We start from the raw sequence: 22061 nt of genomic DNA, 5'->3' as shown, positions 1-22061 counted from the left end.
TGAACTCAGGGCTTCAAGTACGCTATGCTACTCTTCCAACCCTCTCTGCATTGGTTCTTTTCAAGGTAAGGTACTATTTCTTTAGCCTGTGACCCTCCTACTGCACGTCCCTGGGTTGCTGGGGATAACAGGTGTACACCACTATACCCAGACACTCCACCCAGACTGGTAGAGATGCAGTCTGTTAACGATTTTTCATAACTGGGTTCATCTTGAACGGCAATCTCCCAATATCCACTCGTAAGTAATTAGGATCACCAGGCTTGGGCACTGTGCATGGCAGGGTCATGCCCTGTGAGCATGGAGGTACTAAATAATCTCTGCACTATTTACAGATAGTCTGACTCTTTTATGTGTATCTTTTAAAATAACTGATAAGCACTTTAGAAACTTTTTATATGTAGGCAAATATTATTACTCATTTGTTTACTTAGGAACAGAATAATCTGAATTTCTTAAGCATATACAAGCTTACTATATGCACAGATATTATATTTATATTGAGCAAAGGTACATATTCCATTAAGATTAATACACACACACACATAGAAATAAATCCACATATGGTATTTTACCCAATGTGTTCTCTTAACTTGAAGAACATGAACTAAAATGGCACTGAGAGGCAACATTACTACAGACGGAAACCAAGGGCCTCACAGTTGCTAGGGAAGCACTTTATCACCAAGCCACACCTCCAGCCATGTTGTTTTGCTACCAGAGATGAGCGATACATCTTCTATAACATTATCACCAGATAGCTGATCACATGGCTGCCAGCCAGCGAGCACAGCTCAGATGGACCTACCTCCTCTGCTGCACCCGCTCCTCCTCAGGGACGCGGAAGGAGTAACGCCGTTTGTTGTTGATATTCCTGACCATCTGTTTCCGACTATTGTCTGACGTTTCAGGAACTACCAGTTCATCCCCTTCTGTTTGGAAAAACAGAATAATGCTGCTGCTTAAACTGCACAAATGCTTTTTACAGATTCGACTCCATGCCACTACTGGACATGTGTGTTTCGGGTTTCTTGAAATCATACATTGATAATCATAGTATATGAGCAATGATTTTGCAATAGGACATCTAAAAAAGACACATGCAGAAAGCTGGCAAAATACATTTTTATTCTGTTTTTTTTTGTTTGTTTGTTTCATTCAGGCTGGTATGCTCTACCACTTCCAGCTTTTTGGTGCTTAATTGTAGGTAAGTATTTTATAGACTGCCCAGGTTAGTTTTGAACTTCCATTCTTATATATCAGCTTCCTGGCTAGATAAAATTACAGATTGGCTCCAGTGGCTTGTGCCCATAACATTAGCTACTGAGAAAGCTGAAATCTGAGAATCAAGGTTTGAATCCAGCCAGAGAAGACAAATCCATGAGACTTTTCGCCAATTAACCAGCAAAACACTGTAACTGGATGTGTGGCTCAGAGTGACAGAGTCAGCCATGAGGAAGAAAACTGAAATAAGAACTTGAAGATAGAGTTCAAGTCCCATGCTATCACTCCTATCCTAGTTAAAACAACAACAACAAACAACCTAAAGTCAGATGTGGTAATACACATCTCAAAAAACTTGGGAGGCAGAGGAAGAAGGAGCATGAGTCAGGGGCTATATAATAGTGAGTTCTAAGCCAGCCTGGGACACATGGCAAAAATGAAGAGCAGTAAGAATGTCACTATTTTTTCTCTTAGAGGTAGAATTTGTAAAGCAGATGAGAATGTGAGATCATAACCAGACATTCATTGCTATGACAGGAAAACAGCTGTATTTTGTATAGAAGGGCTTTAAAAGTGAGATATGGCTTGTTCTGGCTGTGTGGACAGTCTACAGTTTTCATGAGCAGGACGTAAGCAGGTGGTCGGTCACTGCTGGCCACCCTTGGATTGTCACTCCCCATTTCCTCGCTTGGGGCATGGCTGGGAATTTCCTTTTTCTGATTCCTTCCACATCAGCACAGGCAGGAAACAGATTCGTGAGGTCCCCAACCAAACCCCGGTGCACATTCCAAGTTTCGGTGTTTCTAATATTGGTAAGGTTCCACAGGCTTGGAAGCACAAAGGTACAGCCTCTCTACTTGCCAAGGTACCGCCGAGAAAGATAAAGGCATGCTGAAATCAAATAGTTTGCTTTAGAACCACATCTACCCGATACATAACTTAATATTTTAAGGGTTTTCATTGACGCTATCTTATAAATGTATTTTCTTACCTGCCATCTTATTTTTAAAATATATTAATCTAATTGTCTCCAATCCTAATAGATTTAAAGATCCTTCACTGTTCAGTGGCCGAACCTAAAATAACAAAAAGTGAAAGCAGTATTTCAACAAAACTGTTAAAATTAAGTTATAAAACTTCTGGCCTATTAAGCACACACTTATATTAAGACCGTCTTATTTCAAAATGCAGTGGTACACTGGGTGCTAATGGGTCATACCGCTAATACTGGCTACCATGGAGGCTGAGATCTGAGGATCGAGCCCAGGCCCTGAGTTCAAGCCCCACCACCACCACTACCATCACCACCACGACCACTAACAAATATACAGTCCTCTCAGAAAAACCTCAACAGAAGTAATGATAGTTTTGCTTACGAACAAGTAAACTTAGGATAACACTTTAAAGAAAGAATATCCTGGGCAAATAAACAAATTTCAATAAAACTATATTTTTTTCCCTTCTCTTGCCAGTTCTGGAGCTTGAACTCAGGGTCTAGACATTATTCCTGAGCTTTTATGCTCAAGTCTAGTGCTCTACCACTTTTTTTTTTTTTTTTTTGCTAGTCATGGGGATTAATTCAGGGTCTGGGCACTGTCCTTTGGATACTTTTTGCTCAGGGCTAGCACTCTGCCACTTGAGCCACAGTGCCACTGTCAACTTTTTCTATGTATGTGGTACTGAGGAATCGAATCCAGGGCTTTGTGCATTGCAGATTAAGTACTTTACCACTAGGCTATGCTCCTCACCCAATAGTTTTTTTTTTTTTCCCTGTCAGTCCTGGAACTTGAACTCAGGGCCTGTACACTGTCCTTGGGCTAACTCAAAGCTAGAGCTCTACCACTTCAGTCACAACACCACTTCAAACTTTTTCCATGTATGTGGTATCAAGGAATCGAACCTGGGTCTTCACGCATACATGCTAGGCATGCACTCTACCACTAAGCCAAACTCCTGACCCTGCTCTACCATTTTAAGCCACACGTTCACTCCCACCTTTTTTTGCTTTCTGTTTTTGTGAGTAATTAGATATAGAGCTGCAAAGACCTCCCTGTCTGGGCTGGCTATGATGCATGATCCTCAGACTTCTACCTCTCGAGTACCTAGGATTACAGGCGTGAGCCACTAGTGCCTGGCTATATTAAAATCATCTGTGCGTGCGTGCGTGCGTGCCGTGTGTAGGCATGTTTGCTGGTTATGTGCCCTGAACTCAGGTCTGGGCACTATCTCTGAGTTCTTTGCTCAAGACTAGTGGCTCACGTCACTAGTCTTTTTGGTAGTTAACTGCAATCTCATGAACTTTCTTGCCTGGGCTGGCTTTGAACTGTGATCCTCAGATCTTAGCCTCTTGAGTAGCTAGGATTACAGGTGTGAGCCATTGACACCTGACTCTTAAACATATCTTTTAAAAGTCATTAGTGAGCATATAATTATGCTAAGAAGCTATGAATACATTTGCTTTATGAGTTCCTGTCATGAAATACATGCTCACAGATGATGAAGAAGACTAGAAAATGGCGCCAGTAAAGGATGAGGGAACAACTGGAGATATGAACAAGCAAAGTGGAATCCCTCTCTTACACAGCATATAGGAAACCAGTTCCAAACAGATTAAAGATAGAACATGTAATAGGCACAATTCTATTATGGACAAAATAATATATTTCACAACATTTATGCATAGTGCACAGTAAATTTGAAGGAACATAAAGGTTGCATCTTTATGATTGTGACGTAGAAACATTTCTTATAGAATAGTAGAAAGGACAAAACTAAAGAACAAGAAAAGTACTTTTTTTTTTTTTTGCCAGTCCTGGGCTTGAGCTCAGGGCCTGAGCACTGTCCTTGGACTTTCAAGGCTAGAGCTCTACCACTTGAGCCTCAGCACCACTTCCGGCTTTTTTTCTATGTATGTGGTGCTAAGGAATCGAACCCAGGTCTTTGTGCATGCTAGGCAAGCGTTCTACCACTAGGCCAAATTCCTGGCAAGAAAAGTACCTTTAACTACAATAAATTTAACAGTTTCTATTCAAGAAAACCTGTCATAAACATGAACAGAGATGCCACAGATTTACCTTGCCTGCTATTAATATCCACATTATATAAAGAGCTCCAAGGAGAAAAAACAAGGCAAACCCACTACAAAACATGAGCCTACAATATGACTAGGCATTTAATAAGAAATATGGAGAAAATGGCATTTCGTACGAAAAGGTGGAATGGAGCCAGGCATTTTGTAGGAAAACATATAAATGATGAAGAAATATAAAATATACCCAGCCACACAGGTAACTAGGCCTACACAAACTGATACATGGAAGAGACAACCCTGTCGCCTCCCACAAAACTATGTGCTAGATATGATGGGAATGGTTCTGTTTTTGATAGGGTGTCATCGATACTTTAGGGAAAATATGACACCATGTAACCCTAACCCCTCTGTATATTACCTTTACAACAGAAATAAACGTTAAGAAATAAATAAGACAAAAAAAGAGGAAACTCTATCAAGAAAGAGAAGTCTCTTCACAGGACTACCAGCACACAGGTGACAATGGTCACAAGCTTATGAGCTGTGAAGTGACTCAGAGACACTAATCAATCAGAGGATAAACAGACAGGGACAGTCGCCATGCAAGCTGCTGACAACAGTGGAAACGCAACACATGGAGCTACAGTAACTAAGGGAGCACAGAGCAAGGCAGAACGTAGCTGCACACTAGAGTATTTTAATAAACAGCAAACCAAAATAAGTAACATTGTTTGGAAATACTGACAAATATAGGCCCTGTGAATTGCAAGGAAAGCAACAGGATGATAAAGAGGATGCTAGTTTCTCTGGGGTGAGACAGCTGTGGATAGAAAGAAGACGCAGTAGATGAGTGACTGTGGTGATGTTCTGGCCTCAGCAAAGGAGGTGAGATCACAAGTGACCAGCTTACTATGTTACATTAAGATCCTGAGTCTCTCACATACATTATAACAATGACACGAAGAGCCCAACAGAAAGATGACTGTAGCCAGCCAAGACTCACAAAGTAGATCATACTTCAGTGGTTTTATACAGTGCACCTACATTTGAGTGCTTTTTTCCATGGCTGCCATGGTTTCAGACTGCTTGCATTGTGAACCATGAACCTGGTAAATGACCCCTCAGTAAGGGTGTGTGGTCTCACAGACCAGATGGATCTGACTGAAGCCATTACACTCCAGTTTTTCAAAAGAGCAATTCTATACATGCAACATTTTTCTCTACACAGAAACAGGGAAAAATACTGTGTACTTGCATATGTAAAACCTCTATTTTTAAATCATGAAACACCTATTCAGTTATGATTCTAAGTCTAATTAGTTTCCTGGGCTGAAAATCTGTCTCTACAGGATTCAACAGTGCATATGACCATGTGCAAAAGGTATAATTATTAGTAATCATGTTTTCCCTCAAAACATCTCAGGAGATGACACTGACATTTTATGTTGTACACTAAATTCCAGCTGATCATCATAACATCAGACTATATATGTTTGTGTACAATAAAAACAGTATCAACCAGCATAGTGAGACTTTGACATCACATTACCTTTTTGAGAGGCAGAGTCTGAATCCATTCCATGGAGTTCACATCAAAGACATCGACTGCGTTCTCACTGTACACTGAGAGATAGGGCGCATTGTAACCTGGGAAGGGAGGGGGGCGCAGCCTGACGGTTACTGTGAACCACTGAGACCAAAGCACTTTGAAAAGTCTTGTAGAGTGCGATCGCACCCAGATCCTCACTTTATCACCTAAGAACATCAAACTTCTTCTTTTTTTTTTTATGTGTGCTGATCTTGAGCTTTTTGCTTAAGGTTACACGTCACCGCATGAGCTGTAGCTCTACTTCAGATGAGTCTCATGGGCTTTCTTGCCAAGGCTGGCTCTGAGATCCTCAGATCTCAGCCTCCTGAGTAGACAGAATAGGAGTGAGCCACCAACACCCAGAAATCAAAACACAGAAAACAGAACATAATTCATAAAGGAATAATTGGTACATCATGTAACTGGTTGTTTAAAAGCTGGTTTTGTGCCGGTGACACTGGCATTGTGCCTGTAATCTTAGCCATTCAGGAGGCTGAGATCTGAGGACTGCAGTTTGAATACAGCCTGGACGGAAAAGACAGTAAGACCTTTATCTCCAACTAACTACCCAAAGCTGGAAATGAAGTGGTGGCTCAAGTGGTAGTATGCTAGCTATGAGAAAAAAAGCTCAGGCATGGCACCACCAGGTCCTGAGTTCAAGCCCAGGACTGGCCAAAAAACAAAACAAAACAGACTACCTTTAGCTGAAACAGAAGGAAAAAGGAAAAAAGAGCAAAGAAATATAAAGCTATCCATAAAAAGGAGAATCTTCTGGGAGAAAGTGAGGAAGGGTGACATTGTCTAAAAAAGAAAAAGTACTCTTTACCTGACCAATAACTGTGACTCCCTCTGCATATCACCTTTATAATGACATTTTTTTTTTTTTTTAAAAAGAGAGAATCTTACAACAAGAGGAAGGATTTGCTGGCCACATCAGCTCCTGCTGTCTGGATCTTCGGCCCTGGCAGTCAGTGTATATCCCAATGCTGTTAAAACACAGCAGGTATTCTTTACTGGAGATCTCAACTGCGCAGATGGCATCCATCGGCTGGTGTGTTAGAAACGACAGCGTGTGGTCATTTGAGTGAAGCAGGCTGCATGGCCCTCCTTCTCCATTCAGAGGGTATCTGAGAAATCCTGACTGGAATCCCACACAGAGCTGCTCACTGAAGACTGCCATCCACTGGACAGTGTATGGAACTTGAAGCTCCTTAAATTTTCTGTGACGGGTCCTGCTCTGAAACAGTTCATAGCAGAGGACCTGCCTTTTCATAGCCACGCACAGGCATGTCAGAGCTCCATGGTGCACTCTGCCAGCAGTTATAGTCTGACACCCTTTTGTTTCTGCCAGCTTATAAAAATCTGTCTCTCGCCCATCCAGAGCTGACATAGGAAAGAGCCGCACGTGACGATTTCGTCCTGAGATCACAGCAACAAGCTGCTCGCTTGGAATAAGTTCAATCTGGTGAATCTTCTTATTGTCACCAACTCTAATAATTTCTATACATAGAAATAACAAATCAAAATGCAAGATGGTTTCAAAGTGGTTATCCATGGAGGTGTTTCCATTACACACAAAAGAACACACACAGACATTCACAGAAGGAAAAAAATCAAGAGGGAAAAAGGTTAACTAAACTCATTAAAAGACTATTTGCTTCACTGGCAGGAGGAATTACATTCAGCACAGATCTCTGGAAGCCCAGGGCAGTGTTCTTGAGCAGGAGTGTGTCAGATCTCCCAAGAAAACACACTAAATTTTCTCCCCCCGCAACTCTCTTTCTTTCGCCAGTCCTGGGGCTTGAACTCAGGGCCTGAGCACTGCCCTTGGGCTTTCTTCAAGAGCAGAGCTCTACCACTTGAGCCACAGCACCACTTCTGGCCTTTTCTATGTATATGGTACTGAGGAATTGAACCTGGGTCTTCACACATGCTACGCAAGAACTCTACCACTAGGCCAAACTCCCAGCCCCATGGCACTAAATTCTAAGGAATTTCATTTGGGGTTCTTAAAGTACTCCTGTAGCTAACAAACTAATGAAAGTTAATAAATTGTTTTGTCATAATCTAACCTGATAGATAGAATATGAATACCAAATTAAATTGCCTTCTCTTTATTTCATTCACCATTTATTTTCTCCCTAGGAGAAAAAGTTTGTTTGTTTGTTTATTTATTTATTTTTGGCCAGGCCTGGGCACTGTCCCTGGACTTTCTCAAGGCTAACACTCTACCATTTGAGCCAAGTACCACTTCTGGCATTTTCTGTGTATGTAGTACTGAAGAATTAAATCCAGGGCTTTGTGCATGCTGGGCAAGCACTCCCGGACCCAAATGTAACCTTTTTTTTTCTGTTGGTTATGGGGCTTAAACTCAGAGCCTGGGTGCTGTCCCTGAGCTCTTCAGCTCAATGCTACCTCCCTACCATAGAGCCACAGTGGCCACTTCCAGTTTTCTAGTGGCTAATTAGAGATAAGAGACTCACGTTCTTTAATGCCCGAGCTGGCTTTGAACTGAAATCCTCAGATCTCAGCCTCCTGAGTAGACAGGATTGCAGGTGTGAGCCGCCGTGTCCAGCTAAATGTAACCTATTTTAATAGCTGTTACAATACTTATGAAATAATGGGAAAACCAAGTTGTATTTTATTTGTATTTTAGTGCACTCAAGTATACTAGTCTTTGGTAAAAAAAACTTCAGGGACAGCATCCAGGACCTGAGTCTGGCCTAGGATTGATGTGCATGCATGTGCCTGCATACACACATACATACACACATACATACATATACACACACATACACACACACACACACACACACACACACACACACACACACACACACACACACACACACCTTTCAGCACATGTTTACTGAGTAACTGATTAAAGTACAATCTGAGCCATATAGCAATTAAAATGTACAAGGAGATGATACAGAGTTAAAGTTTTAGAACTTAAGTGGTTTTAGAGGTTTTTTTTTTCTAAAAATCACTTGATTTAGTACATCAAATTATGCCCAGAACATTTTAGTTGTAAAATGACTCAGATAATTATGCTCAGATAATTATGCTCTTAGAACTTAAACTCAATAATTTTTTAACATACAACTTAAAATTGCTCTACCATAATTAGCTCTTTTTCTTACCATCCTTGGTGACATGAACAACAAATAACCCTTCTTCATTTCCCAGAGCTATTCTTTCGTGATCTATGTAAGACACAAGATAAAGTCATATTTACTAGATAAAAAAATTATAAGAAGTCAGAATAACCAAGTAAAATTTGGTACAAAAATAAAAAATTTAAAGTAAAAACATATAATAGCTTACATTATTAAGTTACTTTTCAGATTACAGTGATAAACGTGTCAGGCCATTTCAAACAGAATAATTATATAGAAAAATAAAAAATTTAAAGTAAAAACATGTAATAGCTTACATTATTAAGTTACTTTTCAGATTACATGCCAGGCACCATTGGCTTACACTTGTATCTACTCAGGAGGCTGAGATCTAAGGACTTTGATTTGAAGCCGGGCAAGGCAGGGAAGACCATGAGACTCTTACCTCCAACTAACCACCAGAAAGAGGAAAGCGGAGCTATGGCTCAAATGCTCTAGCTCTGGGTGAAACGAGCTCAGGTACAGCACCCAGGCCCTAGGACGGGCATGTACACAAGCACACATACACATTTTTCAATACTGATATCAAAAGAAAAATAAATGTTTATTGAATAACTAAAAGTTTTAGGACTTCACTTGCTATTGTCCTAAGTCCATTTTCTTATGCTGCTTGTAGAGGGGAAGACTGACAAAGGCTTTGAACAGAACTCATTAAACTTTTTAGTATCGATAACCTGGGCAAGGTACTTGTATGACGCATGAAACTTACATCGTAAGAAATTAATGTGTTCTAATTCACACAAGTAGGAAATAGAGTAGTAACTTATTATTATTATTTGCACTGCTTTCTCAGAAGGAACTATTTCCAATGCAAGTGTAACTGTGTGCTGATAAACCGGGACACAGACCTCCTTCACGCACTGACTAAATGCATACTGAGCATCTGTGCTGCATCAAGTGCTCTGTCAGACTGGGGGCTCCTAGACGGAAGCCAGTTCCAGCAACAACAATACAATGCTCTAAATTCTTACCTATGATTGCAGCAGCCTGGGTTGTTTTGATGAGGGGTAGAGTGCTATCATATGCCTCTTTGGGAACATAGACAGAGCGGTCTCTGAATTTGCTTTTCTTCAGAATCTTGTGCAGTTCACTGAGCACCCCCACCCACTTGCTCTTCTCATTCTCACCATCTGCCAGCAGCAGGATGGAACATTTGTTGTTAGATGCTGAGAGCTGGGAAGTGGTGACCTAGTGGTGAACAATTTAATATTCATGGTGTTAGAAAAAGATCCTGTGTGCTAGTTCAGATTATATTAGACAGTTTAGCAATACCAAAACACTGTGTATTCATTCAATGTCACCTTCAGCAACGTCTAGCCATTCCTAAGCAGGTGACTAGCTTTCATGACAAGGCCAAAAGAGATGTTAGTGTTGTTTTAATTTTCCAGTGACAGTATGAACACTACATTAGTACCAGAACACCATCCCAAGGAATTACACACACGCTATTTACAACTACTAAGCACCAGGTCCACCACTCAGCACTTTCCAAGTGCTCATTTCACTCTCTCCATGTTTCGTCAGATAGCAATTGTGGTCTTAATCCTCATCTAAGATATGAGAAAAGGTGATTCTAGTAAATAATCTCTTCATAGTGACGTGGTCAGGAATGCTCCGATATGTTTACTTTCTTACTTCATACCATAGCTCCCAGTATCACTGAAGACTAGGGACAATCAGACCGACTTTAAAAATTTACATAAAAAGTCTCCTTCAAGCACCAGAAACAATACATGTAGTTCCACACCCTTGGTGGTTGTGGAGAGAGGGAAGGAATTAATAGCATGAAATCTGGGACTAACCTGAGGTGTACCGTTTGACTTTCCATCAACAGAAGATGAGTAAACAAATAGGAAGCAGGGTAGGCAGGAAACAGGGAAGCTGAAAAAAACAGCTCTGTCTCCCTAAAACTCTTCAGCCTCCAGAGATGGCTGTCCATGATTCTATTCTTATCAAGAGTGTGGAATCTATTTCTTCCCCCCTTAAATCTCATGATTTCCTCTGAGCAGCACACTATGAAGGGACATGGTATTTGGGGACTAGTCCTTACAAAGCTTGGAAGCCTTTTCTGCCCTCTTGAAGGAGCACACCCAGTGCTCAGATAGACATTCAGATAGTTAAGAGATCACAGAGGGGGTTCACAAAAGACAACTGAGGTCGCACCAAGCACGCCCCAAGACAACAGACCTAAGAGTACCATCATTTTGGATTTTCTAGCCCCACATGAACTGAATGCAGTGACAGGCATAAGCTCAGCCAACACCTCAGTAACTGGGCAGCTAACCCATAGACCGGCTAAAAATACAAAGGGTCACAATTTTTAAAATGAGTTTACAGAAACTCCTTTTTAAACTTGAAAAACCTCACATTTATCCAATTTTACATGAGGGAGTATTTATGTGAAAACTGAACTAAAAAACTGGACTCAAGGGGCTGGGAGTTTGGCCTAGTGGTAGAGTGCTTGCCTAGCATGCACGAAGACCTGGGTTCAATTCCTTGGTACCACATATATAGAAAAAGCTGGAAGTGCTGCTGTGGCTCAAGTGGTAGAGCTCTAGCTTTGAGAAAGCCCAAGGACAGCACTCAGGCCCTGAGTTTAAGCTCCGACTGGCAAAAAACAAACAACAACAAAAAACCCACCCCACACAAAAACAAACAAACAAAAAACCTGGACTCAAAACTATGAGCTAACAGTAAAATATACTTTAGAAGTCACATATTCATACTTTCTACTAGTATTTCCTTAATTAAACTTAGCTCTGTCTGTCTGTCTGTCTGCCTGTCATGGGGCCTGTCCCTGAGCTCTTCAGCTCAAGGCACCACTTCCGGTTTTCAAGTGGTTAATTGGAGATAAGAGTCTCACAGAGTTTAGTGTAGTGCCCAGGCTGGTTTTAAACCGAGATCCTCAGATCTCAGCCTCCTGAGTAGCTAGGATTACAGGTGTGAGCCACCGTGCCCAGCTAGCACTAACTTTTTATATACTCAAGTACTAGGGGATATGGAATATATAAAGGAATATAAGATTTATTCTATACAATAAAAAAGAAAAAAAAAGATTTATTCTATTCCTAGAATATTAGTGATTTATCTGGAGAAGCAAAACTTTTTTTTCTTTTTGCCAATTCTGGGGCTTGAATTCAGGGACGGGGCACTGTCCTTGAGCTTGTTTTGCTCAAGGCTAGCACTCTACCACTTGAGCCACTGTGCCACTTCTAGCTTTTTCTGTGGTACTGAGTACTTGAACCTGGGGCTTCATGCATGCAAGCACTCTACCTCTAAGCCACATTCTCAGCCCCTAAACGTATTCTTACAAACAAAATAACTCAGCCAGTCACAGCGGCTGACGCCTACAGTGTCTACTCAGGAGGCAGAGATTAGGAAGACTGTGGTTTAAGACCAGCTTGGGCAGAAACTCTGTGGGACTCCATCTCAAGTGATCTCTGTCAAATGTGACAAATCTGTCATTCTATTATGTAGGAGGTTCCAGAGAAACCCAATTCCAGGCCAGCCTAGATTAAAGAAAAGTTCACAAGTCTCCTAATCTCAACAGAAAAGCTGGTGTGTTGGAGCACGCCTGCCAGCCTAGTTATGGTGGGAAGTGCAAGTAAGACAATCGCAATCCAGGCAAAATGGAGACCCTATCTCAAAAAAATCCAAAGAAAAAAGAGACTAGAGGTAATGTCTCAATCAACAGAACACCTGCCTAGTACAGGGACCCGAGTTCAAATACCAGTACACCAAAGAAAAGTAAAACAAAAAAGATAAAACAAATGATTTAATTTCTCAAATTATAACATACACTTACCCTAAATATACAGGGTATATCTTTTCGACTTGCATGAATAACATCAGAGGCCAGGACTGAACTCACAGAAAATTCTTCATCTCTGGAAAAAAAAAAAAGTGCAATATTTGAAGTTGGTACAAGTGTGTGTGTGTGCTTGCTCGCGCACACGCACACAGACACTGATCCTAGGTCTTGAACTCAAGGCCTGCACACTGACCTTGAGCTTTTTGCTCAAAGCTAATGCTCCACTACTTAAGACACAGCTCTACTTCAGGCTTTTTGCTGGTTAATTGGAGATAGGTCTTACGGACTTTCTTAAAACCATGATCCTCAGATCTCAGCTCCCTGAGTGGACAGGATTGCAGGCATGAGCCACTGGGGCCTGGCCATACACTTGGGTTTGTGGTCATGGTTTTGCTTATATAATCATACAACACACAGGATACAATCTTTAAAACTTAATTGCACAGAACACCCAAATTAAAGGTTAAAAATAATTTTCCCCTACAGTAGTAGATCTTAAGTGATTTATCACTTAAGACAATAAACAATAACCCATTGGCATATTATACATGGGATAGAATAATTACTGGCTGGCCTAAGCAGCAAGAGCCGAAGGGCTTCGTGCAGGACTGAGACTGAAAAGTGGACTTGTGTCCCAGGCCAGATCATCTGATACTCTCTTGTCCTTTCAACATCTCAAACACATTTCCCATGTGTAATTTATTCCCTATAACTCTTCTACTTTCTACTGATCTCTTCATTTCCCCAGTCTTAAAGGCATCTTTATCTTATCTTTGATCTCTCTCTCTCTCTCTTTTAAAGGTCTCACTGCTACCCAAGTTAAGTCTTCAGAGACTTTTGGGCCTTCTCCCTCTCCCTCTTTGTAAAACCTTCACTCCCTTCACAGGTTCTGCGCAACTTTCCTGGCTGTATTTCTGGCACAGATCCCTGCACGTTCTGCATTCGGTGGGAGGGTACTGTGCTTGATCTGCAGGCATGAAGCATGGGTGTGACTGTGAGTTTTGAGTGACGGGCAGTCATTTCTGAACTGGACACACAAGCAGCTGCCACTGTAGATGCTGTGGGAGTAAATGAGACTTCTCAGGGACAGCTTTGGGGTGAGAAGGAGAGGAGGGTACCACCAGGGATGGGGAACAATTTGGAAATGAGACTAGAAAAATCTAAGAGACTCTGCCTCAAGTGTTTCGTGTCTTCAGTATGTTTTCCAAGAGCTGGCCTGAGGTTCACACCCATTCCTCAGAGGGAGCCACTCTGCAGAGCCCCTGTGAGCTCCACACCCTTCCCCAGCCAGGCTGCAGCGACTCCTTAGTCCCAATACTCACAAGGTCACATTACAAAACCAACACAAAGCTAGATTATGTGCCTAAAAAATCACATACAAGGAAATTCAAACGCATTCTTGTCCTTATGCCCTGGCAACATACAGTGCCCTCTGGCTTACCTCATGTCAATCACCTGACTGATGGCCACGCTGGGTTGAGAGGCTTTTCCTTCAGCGATATCATACAGAAAGAGTTTGAAATCACAGACCACAGCCAGTGCTCTCTGCCACCCCTTCTTCACTCCAGCTGGCTTAGGGATCTTAATTTTGTGACAAACAAACAAACAACTCAAATGAGAATGCCACAGGAGCCTCTTTAGTCCCTGGTACAGTGAAGGTGAAAACTTAAGCTAACACATCCAGGTTCAAAGTCCAGCACACTGGGTAGTGAAGCAGCAGGTGGGCTGACTCATTCACTAGGGTAAAGCTGTAATGTACTCTCCTAACACTGAAGAACTTAGTCTCTGAAGTGGTACCAATTTAACCCTTACAATTCATTAAAATAATACCTATGGTCTTTTTTCTAAATAGCATGGGGAAAATTCGATGTGATGAAATTCCGTTCATATCTATAAATATTAACCCAAAAAGCAAGACTATGTCTTGATTTTATCTCCTCTTAGCCACATTTCACCTCTTGAGAAAGACCAGCAGTCAAAACTTCTTTAAGGCAATCTCAGTATGTTTTTTGTTCTATTTCCAATTAAAGGGTAGGCTTTTGTTTCTAGTAGTTACTGTGGATGAGTTGAATTTTATTCCTTTGACTTTCTGTCAAGAGGGACAATCATGAAAGTGACTCAATCCTTTTTCTTTTTCTTTTTTTTTGGTGGGTCATGGGGCTTAAACGAGGCCTGGGTGCTGTCCCTGAGCTCTTCAGCTCAAGGCTACTGCCCTACCCTTGAGCCAGGCTCCACTTCCCATTTTCTAAAGGTTAATTAGAGGTAAGAGCCCCAGGTCCTTTCGTGCCCAGGCTGGTTTTGAACCTTGATCCTCAGATCTCAGAGTAGCCAGGATGACAGGCGTTCGGTGACTCAACTCCATCCTTTTGAAGTCACTCACAATGCACACATGATACTCACCCTCACATGGCCTTCATAGGCTGTTCCCACTCCTTTTTGTGGATCGATGCCCAGGGGACCTTTGGTCTGCTCAGGAGGAACTGGACACGTAGTTGGAGCTTTGTTTACACAGGTTATGTGACATGAGAACCCACATACTTTTGGAAGGAAAAAGACATGTTCAATGAGGACTCATCCATTGCAAACTAGTTGTTACGCTAGATGAATGTTTCTTTTTTTCTTTTTCTTTTCTTTTTGGTTGGTCGTGAGGCTTGAATGCAAGGTCTGGGCATCGTCCCTATAGTTTTCTGCTCGAGGCTAGAGCTCTACCACTTTGAGCTCCACTTCTGATTTTCTGATGGCTAAATGAAGATTAAGAGTCTCACGGACTTACCTGCGCAGGCTGGCTAAACTATGATCCTCAGATCTCAGCCTCCTGAGTAGCTAGGATTACAGGCGTGAGCCATTAGCACCTGCCCTTATTTTCTTTTGGACAATAGTTTTATCATTTGGGAAATTGATTACCAATAAGAATCTCTGTAAGCTAGGCAGGCAGTTCACACCTGTAATCATAGCTACTCTGGAGGCTAAGATCTGAGGATTAAGGTTCAAATCCAGCTGAGGCACAAAAGGACCCAGACTCTTATCTGCAATTAACCTCTAGAAAATGGAGAAGTGGGGCTTGGCTCCAGGGTAGGATGACAGCCTTGAGCTGAAGAGCTCAGGGACAGCGCCCGGGCAGAGTTCATGCCCCACAAAAAACAACAACAAAAAAAGAATCTCAAAAACAAGCGATGCATTTTTCTAGTATTAGTATTCTGTTAACATTAGTGATCAAAGTGAGAAGCAAATGAACAACTATCCAGCCTTGACAATAAAATGATTGAACTCCGAATTACTTCTGAAGTACCTTCAGTTCTCTAGCTCTTACCCTACAGTAGGTTGGATCTACCAGACACTGTCCTAAGAGAGAGTCACTGGTTAACATGAAGCTTCTACTATATTTGCCACATCTGGCAAGTTTTTGAAAATAAAAATCTCAATGGTTAGAAAGGACTAAATGGTATAATTCTGGAATTATAACCTTCTATAATTTTTAAATTAGTTCAAGGACAGAGTTAACTTCATTTGACAGTTCAGGAGTGTTTCTGAGACAAGTAAGAAGCATATATGTCACATACACCTTGGTCAGTACCAGCGCTCAGGAGCAGCAGTGCCAGAATTCAAACCCTGTGAGTGTAGTCAGAATCTGCATGCCTTCCTACCAGCACTACTGCCATAACCCTCTATTTGCTTCTCATGGTAAGCTTGAGATTCTAAAGCAGGATGAAAAATGAAAGTCAGGTTTTATCAACACTTGGGTCCATGAGAAATTAAAGGTTAAAATATTTAAAACAAAAAGGCTTATTGGCCAGCTCCTACAAGAACTGGGAAAAGTAAGAGGAACCAAAGGACACTGAGAACACATCCACATCCCTGCTCATTACACAACCAACCGGGAGGCTGGCTGTTCAGTACCAAATAAAAGCTGTCTAAACTTCTTCATTCACTTTAAACTTGAGCATCTGCAGATGACTGTTTTACTTGTTTGCTTGGCGGGTGCTCTTGAGCTATCCTCCAACCTTCAATTCATTTTTAAATGAGATAGTTAATAAATTATAACCTATAATAATGGTAAAGAAAAGTTTTGCCTCCATAGGGCAGTGAAAATCACAAAATAAGCTCCTATATCGTGGGTTGGGAGTTTGGCCTAGTGGTAGAGTGTTTGCCTAGCATGCACGAAGACCCAGGTTCGATTCCTTGGTACCACATACATAGAAAAAAGCCGGAAGTGGTGCTGAGGCTTAAGTGGTAGAGCTCTGGCCTTGAGAAAGTCCAAGGACAGTGCTCAGGCTCTGAGCTCAAGCCCAGGACTGGCCAAAAAAAAAAAAAAAAAGCTCCTATTGTATCTAATTACAACCAATAAAAATGGCAGGAGTCTTTAGAGAATGTAACCACAGCTCCACAACATTTATGAAAACTTGTCACACAGGCTGGAGACAGTCTAATGTCCCCATGACTTTTTAAGATAGGCACCAAAAATTTGAAAAAAAAAAATAGGGCACAAGACTTTAGAAGACAAGATGGCCTTAAAAAGCTCAAAAATCCTACTGTGAGCTGGGCATCAGGGTTCATGCCTGCAATCTTTAGTCACTCAAGAGGCTGAGATCTAAAGATGGAGGCTCAAGAGCCAGTCTGGGCAAAACAAAAGTCCTTGAAACTAACCAGCAAAAAAGCCAGACTGGAGGTATGGGTCAAGTGGTAGAGCACCAGCTGTGATAAAAAAAAAAGGTCCCGAGTTCAAGCCCCACTTCCAGCATACATATACAATCCTATGGAATTGGGATTGAAAGCCAGGGGGTCTAAGGTTCTTTCTGATAAATTATAAAGACACTCAAGCTAAGGATCAACACGAGATAAAACTAGACACCTACACAAATTCTTTTTTTCTCTGGCTTCAGTCATATGTTCTTGGTTCATGACCCGGGACACTTCCTCTGAGATTATTCTGCTGCCTTACCTTCTAGGCTCTCCTAGGCTTGGTTCTTGTGTTCACGTTTTTCAAACTTGTACTCTAGACAATCCAGGACTTTACTCTTGCATGTATCTAATGCTCTGGTTAAGATAGCAGAATCTGATTTTCTACTTCAGCTGTGAGAATTGGTTAAACATACAATGATCTCTTAAAGATGCTATTATTAATTTACTCCTTCAAAGTACTTAATACACACTAGGTGTAAATGTTACGGGGATACAAGCAACTGATGGGGTGACAACATTCCTATTTAGTCTCTTCTAACACTAAGGGAAGAGCTAGCAAATGGAAACTAGTATTCCAATTTGAATAGCAAATATTTTCTTTTTTTTTCACAAGCTATACCAGTAAGTAACATATTAGCTGCTTTTGTAATGGCAAGTCTCATTTGATAAATGAGATTTATCATAAATAAATAATTATTATATCCCATCACAGTGTGGTCATTTTCCTTTTAGAGGTCCTAGGAAACATGAAGTGGTGCCGATATTAATGTTCTTTTTTGTTTCAATAATCCTTTATTTTTTCTCTCTCATTCTCCAGAATGGGAGTTCTCTGAGGATTTAGTTAGCTCACTCTCTCTCCCTTCCATATTTACCACTGTATCCCAGAGCAGGCATGTATTGTAAATACAAAACAGGTGAATCAATGAAAGGACAGATGCTGTTGACACTAGGAATAAACTGCCTTTTGAAATAAAGTGGCAGATATTTATTATTTTGCCTACTTAAAAAATAAACAGATCCAGGCCGAGAGTTTGGCCTAGTGGTAAAGTGCTTGCCTAGCATGCACGAAGACCCGGGTTCAATTCCTTGGTACCACATACTTAGAAAAAGCCAGAAGTGGTGCTGAGGCTCAAGTGGTAGAGCTCTAGCCTTGAGAAAAAAATCCAAGGACAGTGCTCACACCCTGGGCTTAAGCCCAAGAATGGCAAAAAACAAAACAAAACAAAACAAAACAGATCCAAGATGACTTTCATGTTTTCTATTTCAGTTGCTAACGGTTTGGGGGACCATAGATTCACTCACATAATAAAACACAGATGAATGAAATGTATACCTCTTCTGAAAAATGTTTCTAGGGAGCAACAGTCTAGCTTCTCCAACATTCAACAGAGGTCAGCGGGGTGCTGTTTATTAATTTTTGTTTTCCAGATAAAAGTAACGGTGAAGAAAAGAAGCTACATTTTGCCATTTTCGAAAGGATCACAACTAGGCAGCCAATGTTAGGAAAGTCAAGTAGGTCATATTTTCTTCCCTGGCATCCTTACCTTCACATGCACAGCCTTGTCTCATCAAGCCCACCATCAAAGATGTACACTGATGGCACTTGGCGGGGGTGGTAAAAGACTTCACAAAAAACTGGTGAGTCTTGCGCTGTAAAACAAATTGTTATATTTAAAAAACCTGTAATATTAATCCTAGACCACACCATTGGATAGGACTTATTTATTTGCCAGTCCTGGGGCTTGAAATCAGGGCCTGAGCACTGTGCTTGGGCTTTCCAGGACTAGCACTCTAGCACTTGAGCCACAGCACCAGCTTTTTCTATTGTATGTGGTACCAAAGAAATAAAACCCAGGTCTTTGTGCATGCTAGGCAAGCATTCTACCACTAGGCTAAACTCTTGGCCCTGGTTGTTTTCTTTTCTTTTTTTGTACTAGTGACCAAATCCCCCAGGATTGCTGTACTTGCTGGTAGGTGCTTTACCACTGTGCCCTAGAATGTATTCCTCTAAAAAGGAACACTTCTATTTCTTTACAACATCTTCTTATACTATATGCTCTTTAAATGCATTTATTAGGCAACACTTGAGTTAGATTAAGCTAAAATGATTTAAGCTAAATGATAATTCACTTTGAATATCACTGTTATAGATTATAAACTGTAGCTTTTTGGGTCTTGTTCATAAATCTCGACTTCAACATTTGTCCAAATCCTTCAAATTCTTCCTTAGAAAAAAAGTTCAATGAAAAGATGTGTGTCCATACAAATACATAGTTTTAATATGTTTTACACTTTAAGAATAAGAATGTTGAAACAGTAATTTCTACTATAAACCACTGACTTCATTTTCTGAAGAACAAATACCATGCTCTAGAGATGTGTTCTCCTCCCATGAAAAGACCCAATGTTCGTTACACTGAGCACATTAATACAGACATATTATTACAGAGACTGATGGGAGAAATCAGGATCTGTCTTGACTGATTCATATGGTTCTAGTCAGTGTAGACCATCTTGAAAATTGTTCTCCAGATTGACTGTAACTATGGCTTAATCATGAGTGGGTCACAATGGCTCCTTTTCTCTACACTCCTGTTTGTTTCTGGGAAGCAGAAAGCCATGAACTTAACCATGAGGTCCATATTACTTGGCTTCTACTTTAAGATCAGTATTTGATTTCTAGTATTTCTCAAATCTGGCTTTGCTGGAGTTAGGAATTCTCAACACAAATCAGAATGCCCTTTTATCTCAAAGCCTTGCCCTGAAGAAAAACAGCTGAGAATGGATGCAGCATATACTGGACAGAAAGAGAAAGCCAGATATAAGAAAAGATGGAAAGTTCTCAAAAGTATAAAGTCATGTGTGTTGATGTGTTGTTTGTTTTTCAATCATTTCATGGAAGTAACATCAAAGATAACCAAGAACCATGGACCCTTCCCAGCCTACCACTCCCTTATGCAACAGAAAATAATTTTGTTTACGAATGGACAACTGAAGCCAGATGCCGGTGCTTCACACCAGTAACGTCAACTACTGGAGCGACTGAGATCTGGTGATCACAGTTCAAAGCCAGGCCAGTGTGAGGTGTGAGACTTATCTCCAAAGAACCACAAAAATCCAGAAATGATGCTGTGACTCATAGCGGTAGAGCACTAGTAGCCGTGAGCACAAACACTCTGGGACAGAGCCCAGGCCCTGAGTTCAAGCCTCAGGACCAGCATTAATAAAAAAAAAAAAAAAAAAAAAGACAATTGAGAAGAGTTGTACTGGTAACTCATACGTGATTATTACAAAGAACATAGCACTTACAGGTAAAATGTCCTAACAAAAAAACCTTAAACTGTGACAAAGATATATTTAAACACTCTATGAAAATCACAGAATTGCATAAACATTGTATTCTACCTCATATAACCCTATCTTCTTAATAGTACCTACTATGTTTAAGTTCACATTCCATCAGGCCTCCTAAGTTTTGCTTTATTTTGACATTAGCTTATTATCTTCTTTTTTTTTTTTTTTTTTTTTGCCAGTCCTGGGGCTTGAACTCAGAGCATGAGCACTGTCCTTGGGATTTTTTTTTTTCTTTCTTTCCTTTTTTTCATCAAGGCTAGCGCTCTACCACTTGAGCCACAGCACTACTTCCAGCTTTTTTCTATGCATGTGATACCAATGAATCAAACCTGGGTCTTTGTGCATGCTAGGCAAGCACTCTACCACTAGGCTAAACTCCTGGCCCTTATTCTCCTTTAATACCAGTCGTATTTTTAAATATATTGATCAGTTTTCCAGATCCACTGACCTTCTTTACTCTGGTTTATCCAAGGTTTATGTTTTGGAGAAGCAGATCATTTCACTTTTTAATTTCTACAGTATATTTGTAGGAACTTCAGAAAGACAACCTTTAAGTTGTTCTTTCACCCTCTTACTGAAGAGAGTGGAGAACCTATTCCTAAATATGTCTTTCTCAGAGATTCCTTCTGTCAGAGGCTTCAACTTGCTGCTTTTCTCAGGCACCAGTAGGAGTACCATTCTTTTTTTTTTTTTTTTTTTGTAGGTCAGGGGGCTTGAACTCAGCCTGGGTGCTGTCCCTGAGCTCTTCAGCTCAAGGCTATTGCCCTACCCATGGAGATACAAGTCTCAGGTCTTTTTGTGTGCAGGCTGGATTTGAACCTTGATCCTCAGATCTCAGCCTGAGTAGCTAGGATTACAGGCATGAGCCACCATGCCCCACCCTTGATGTGAATTTTCATACTAATTTCTTCAAAGTATAAAAGAAAGGTGCGGAAAGATAATTCTGTATGCATGAAGATAATCACTGATAATTACCAGTAAGAAAGGTAGGAAGAATGGTGACTCCTTCTTAAATTTTATATTTTGAAGTCTGTTAAAAAAGGAATAGTCAGGTGCGGTGGTAATCCTAGCTACTCAGGACCTGAGATCTGAGGATCAAGGTCCAAAGCCAGCAGGGACACAAAAGGATCTGAGACTCTTATCTCCAATTAACCTCTAGAAAACAGGAAGTGGCACTGTGGCTCAAGGGTAGGG

The 22061-nt window shown here is 40.9% G+C and overlaps 1 protein-coding gene across 12 annotated transcripts in view; it reads right to left on the bottom strand.

Annotated features, from left to right (window-relative positions):
- Window positions 1–22061, bottom strand: part of Cdc42bpa (CDC42 binding protein kinase alpha) — a 199608-nt gene that overhangs the window by 15089 nt on the left and 162458 nt on the right. For all 12 annotated transcript variants that reach the window (XM_090341545.1, XM_090341546.1, XM_090341544.1 and 9 more), the window contains 10 exons: window positions 19058–19163; window positions 15234–15370; window positions 14275–14414; window positions 12828–12909; window positions 9994–10210; window positions 8987–9049; window positions 6750–7343; window positions 5805–5902; window positions 2216–2300; window positions 809–932 (listed from right to left, as the gene is read on the bottom strand). In XM_090341545.1, coding sequence (XP_090197671.1) covers window positions 809–932; window positions 2216–2300; window positions 5805–5902; window positions 6750–7343; window positions 8987–9049; window positions 9994–10210; window positions 12828–12909; window positions 14275–14414; window positions 15234–15370; window positions 19058–19163 — 1646 coding nt within the window. The remainder of the gene's footprint in view (window positions 1–808; window positions 933–2215; window positions 2301–5804; window positions 5903–6749; window positions 7344–8986; window positions 9050–9993; window positions 10211–12827; window positions 12910–14274; window positions 14415–15233; window positions 15371–19057; window positions 19164–22061) is intronic.

Source organism: Megascapheus bottae, chromosome 10 (genome assembly GCF_031878675.1).
Source record: "Megascapheus bottae isolate mThoBot1 chromosome 10, mThoBot2.hap1, whole genome shotgun sequence".
Taxonomy (NCBI): domain Eukaryota; kingdom Metazoa; phylum Chordata; class Mammalia; order Rodentia; family Geomyidae; genus Megascapheus; species Megascapheus bottae.
Note: the sequence above shows the minus strand (reverse complement) of the source record. Positions and strands in the feature narration are given on the sequence as shown.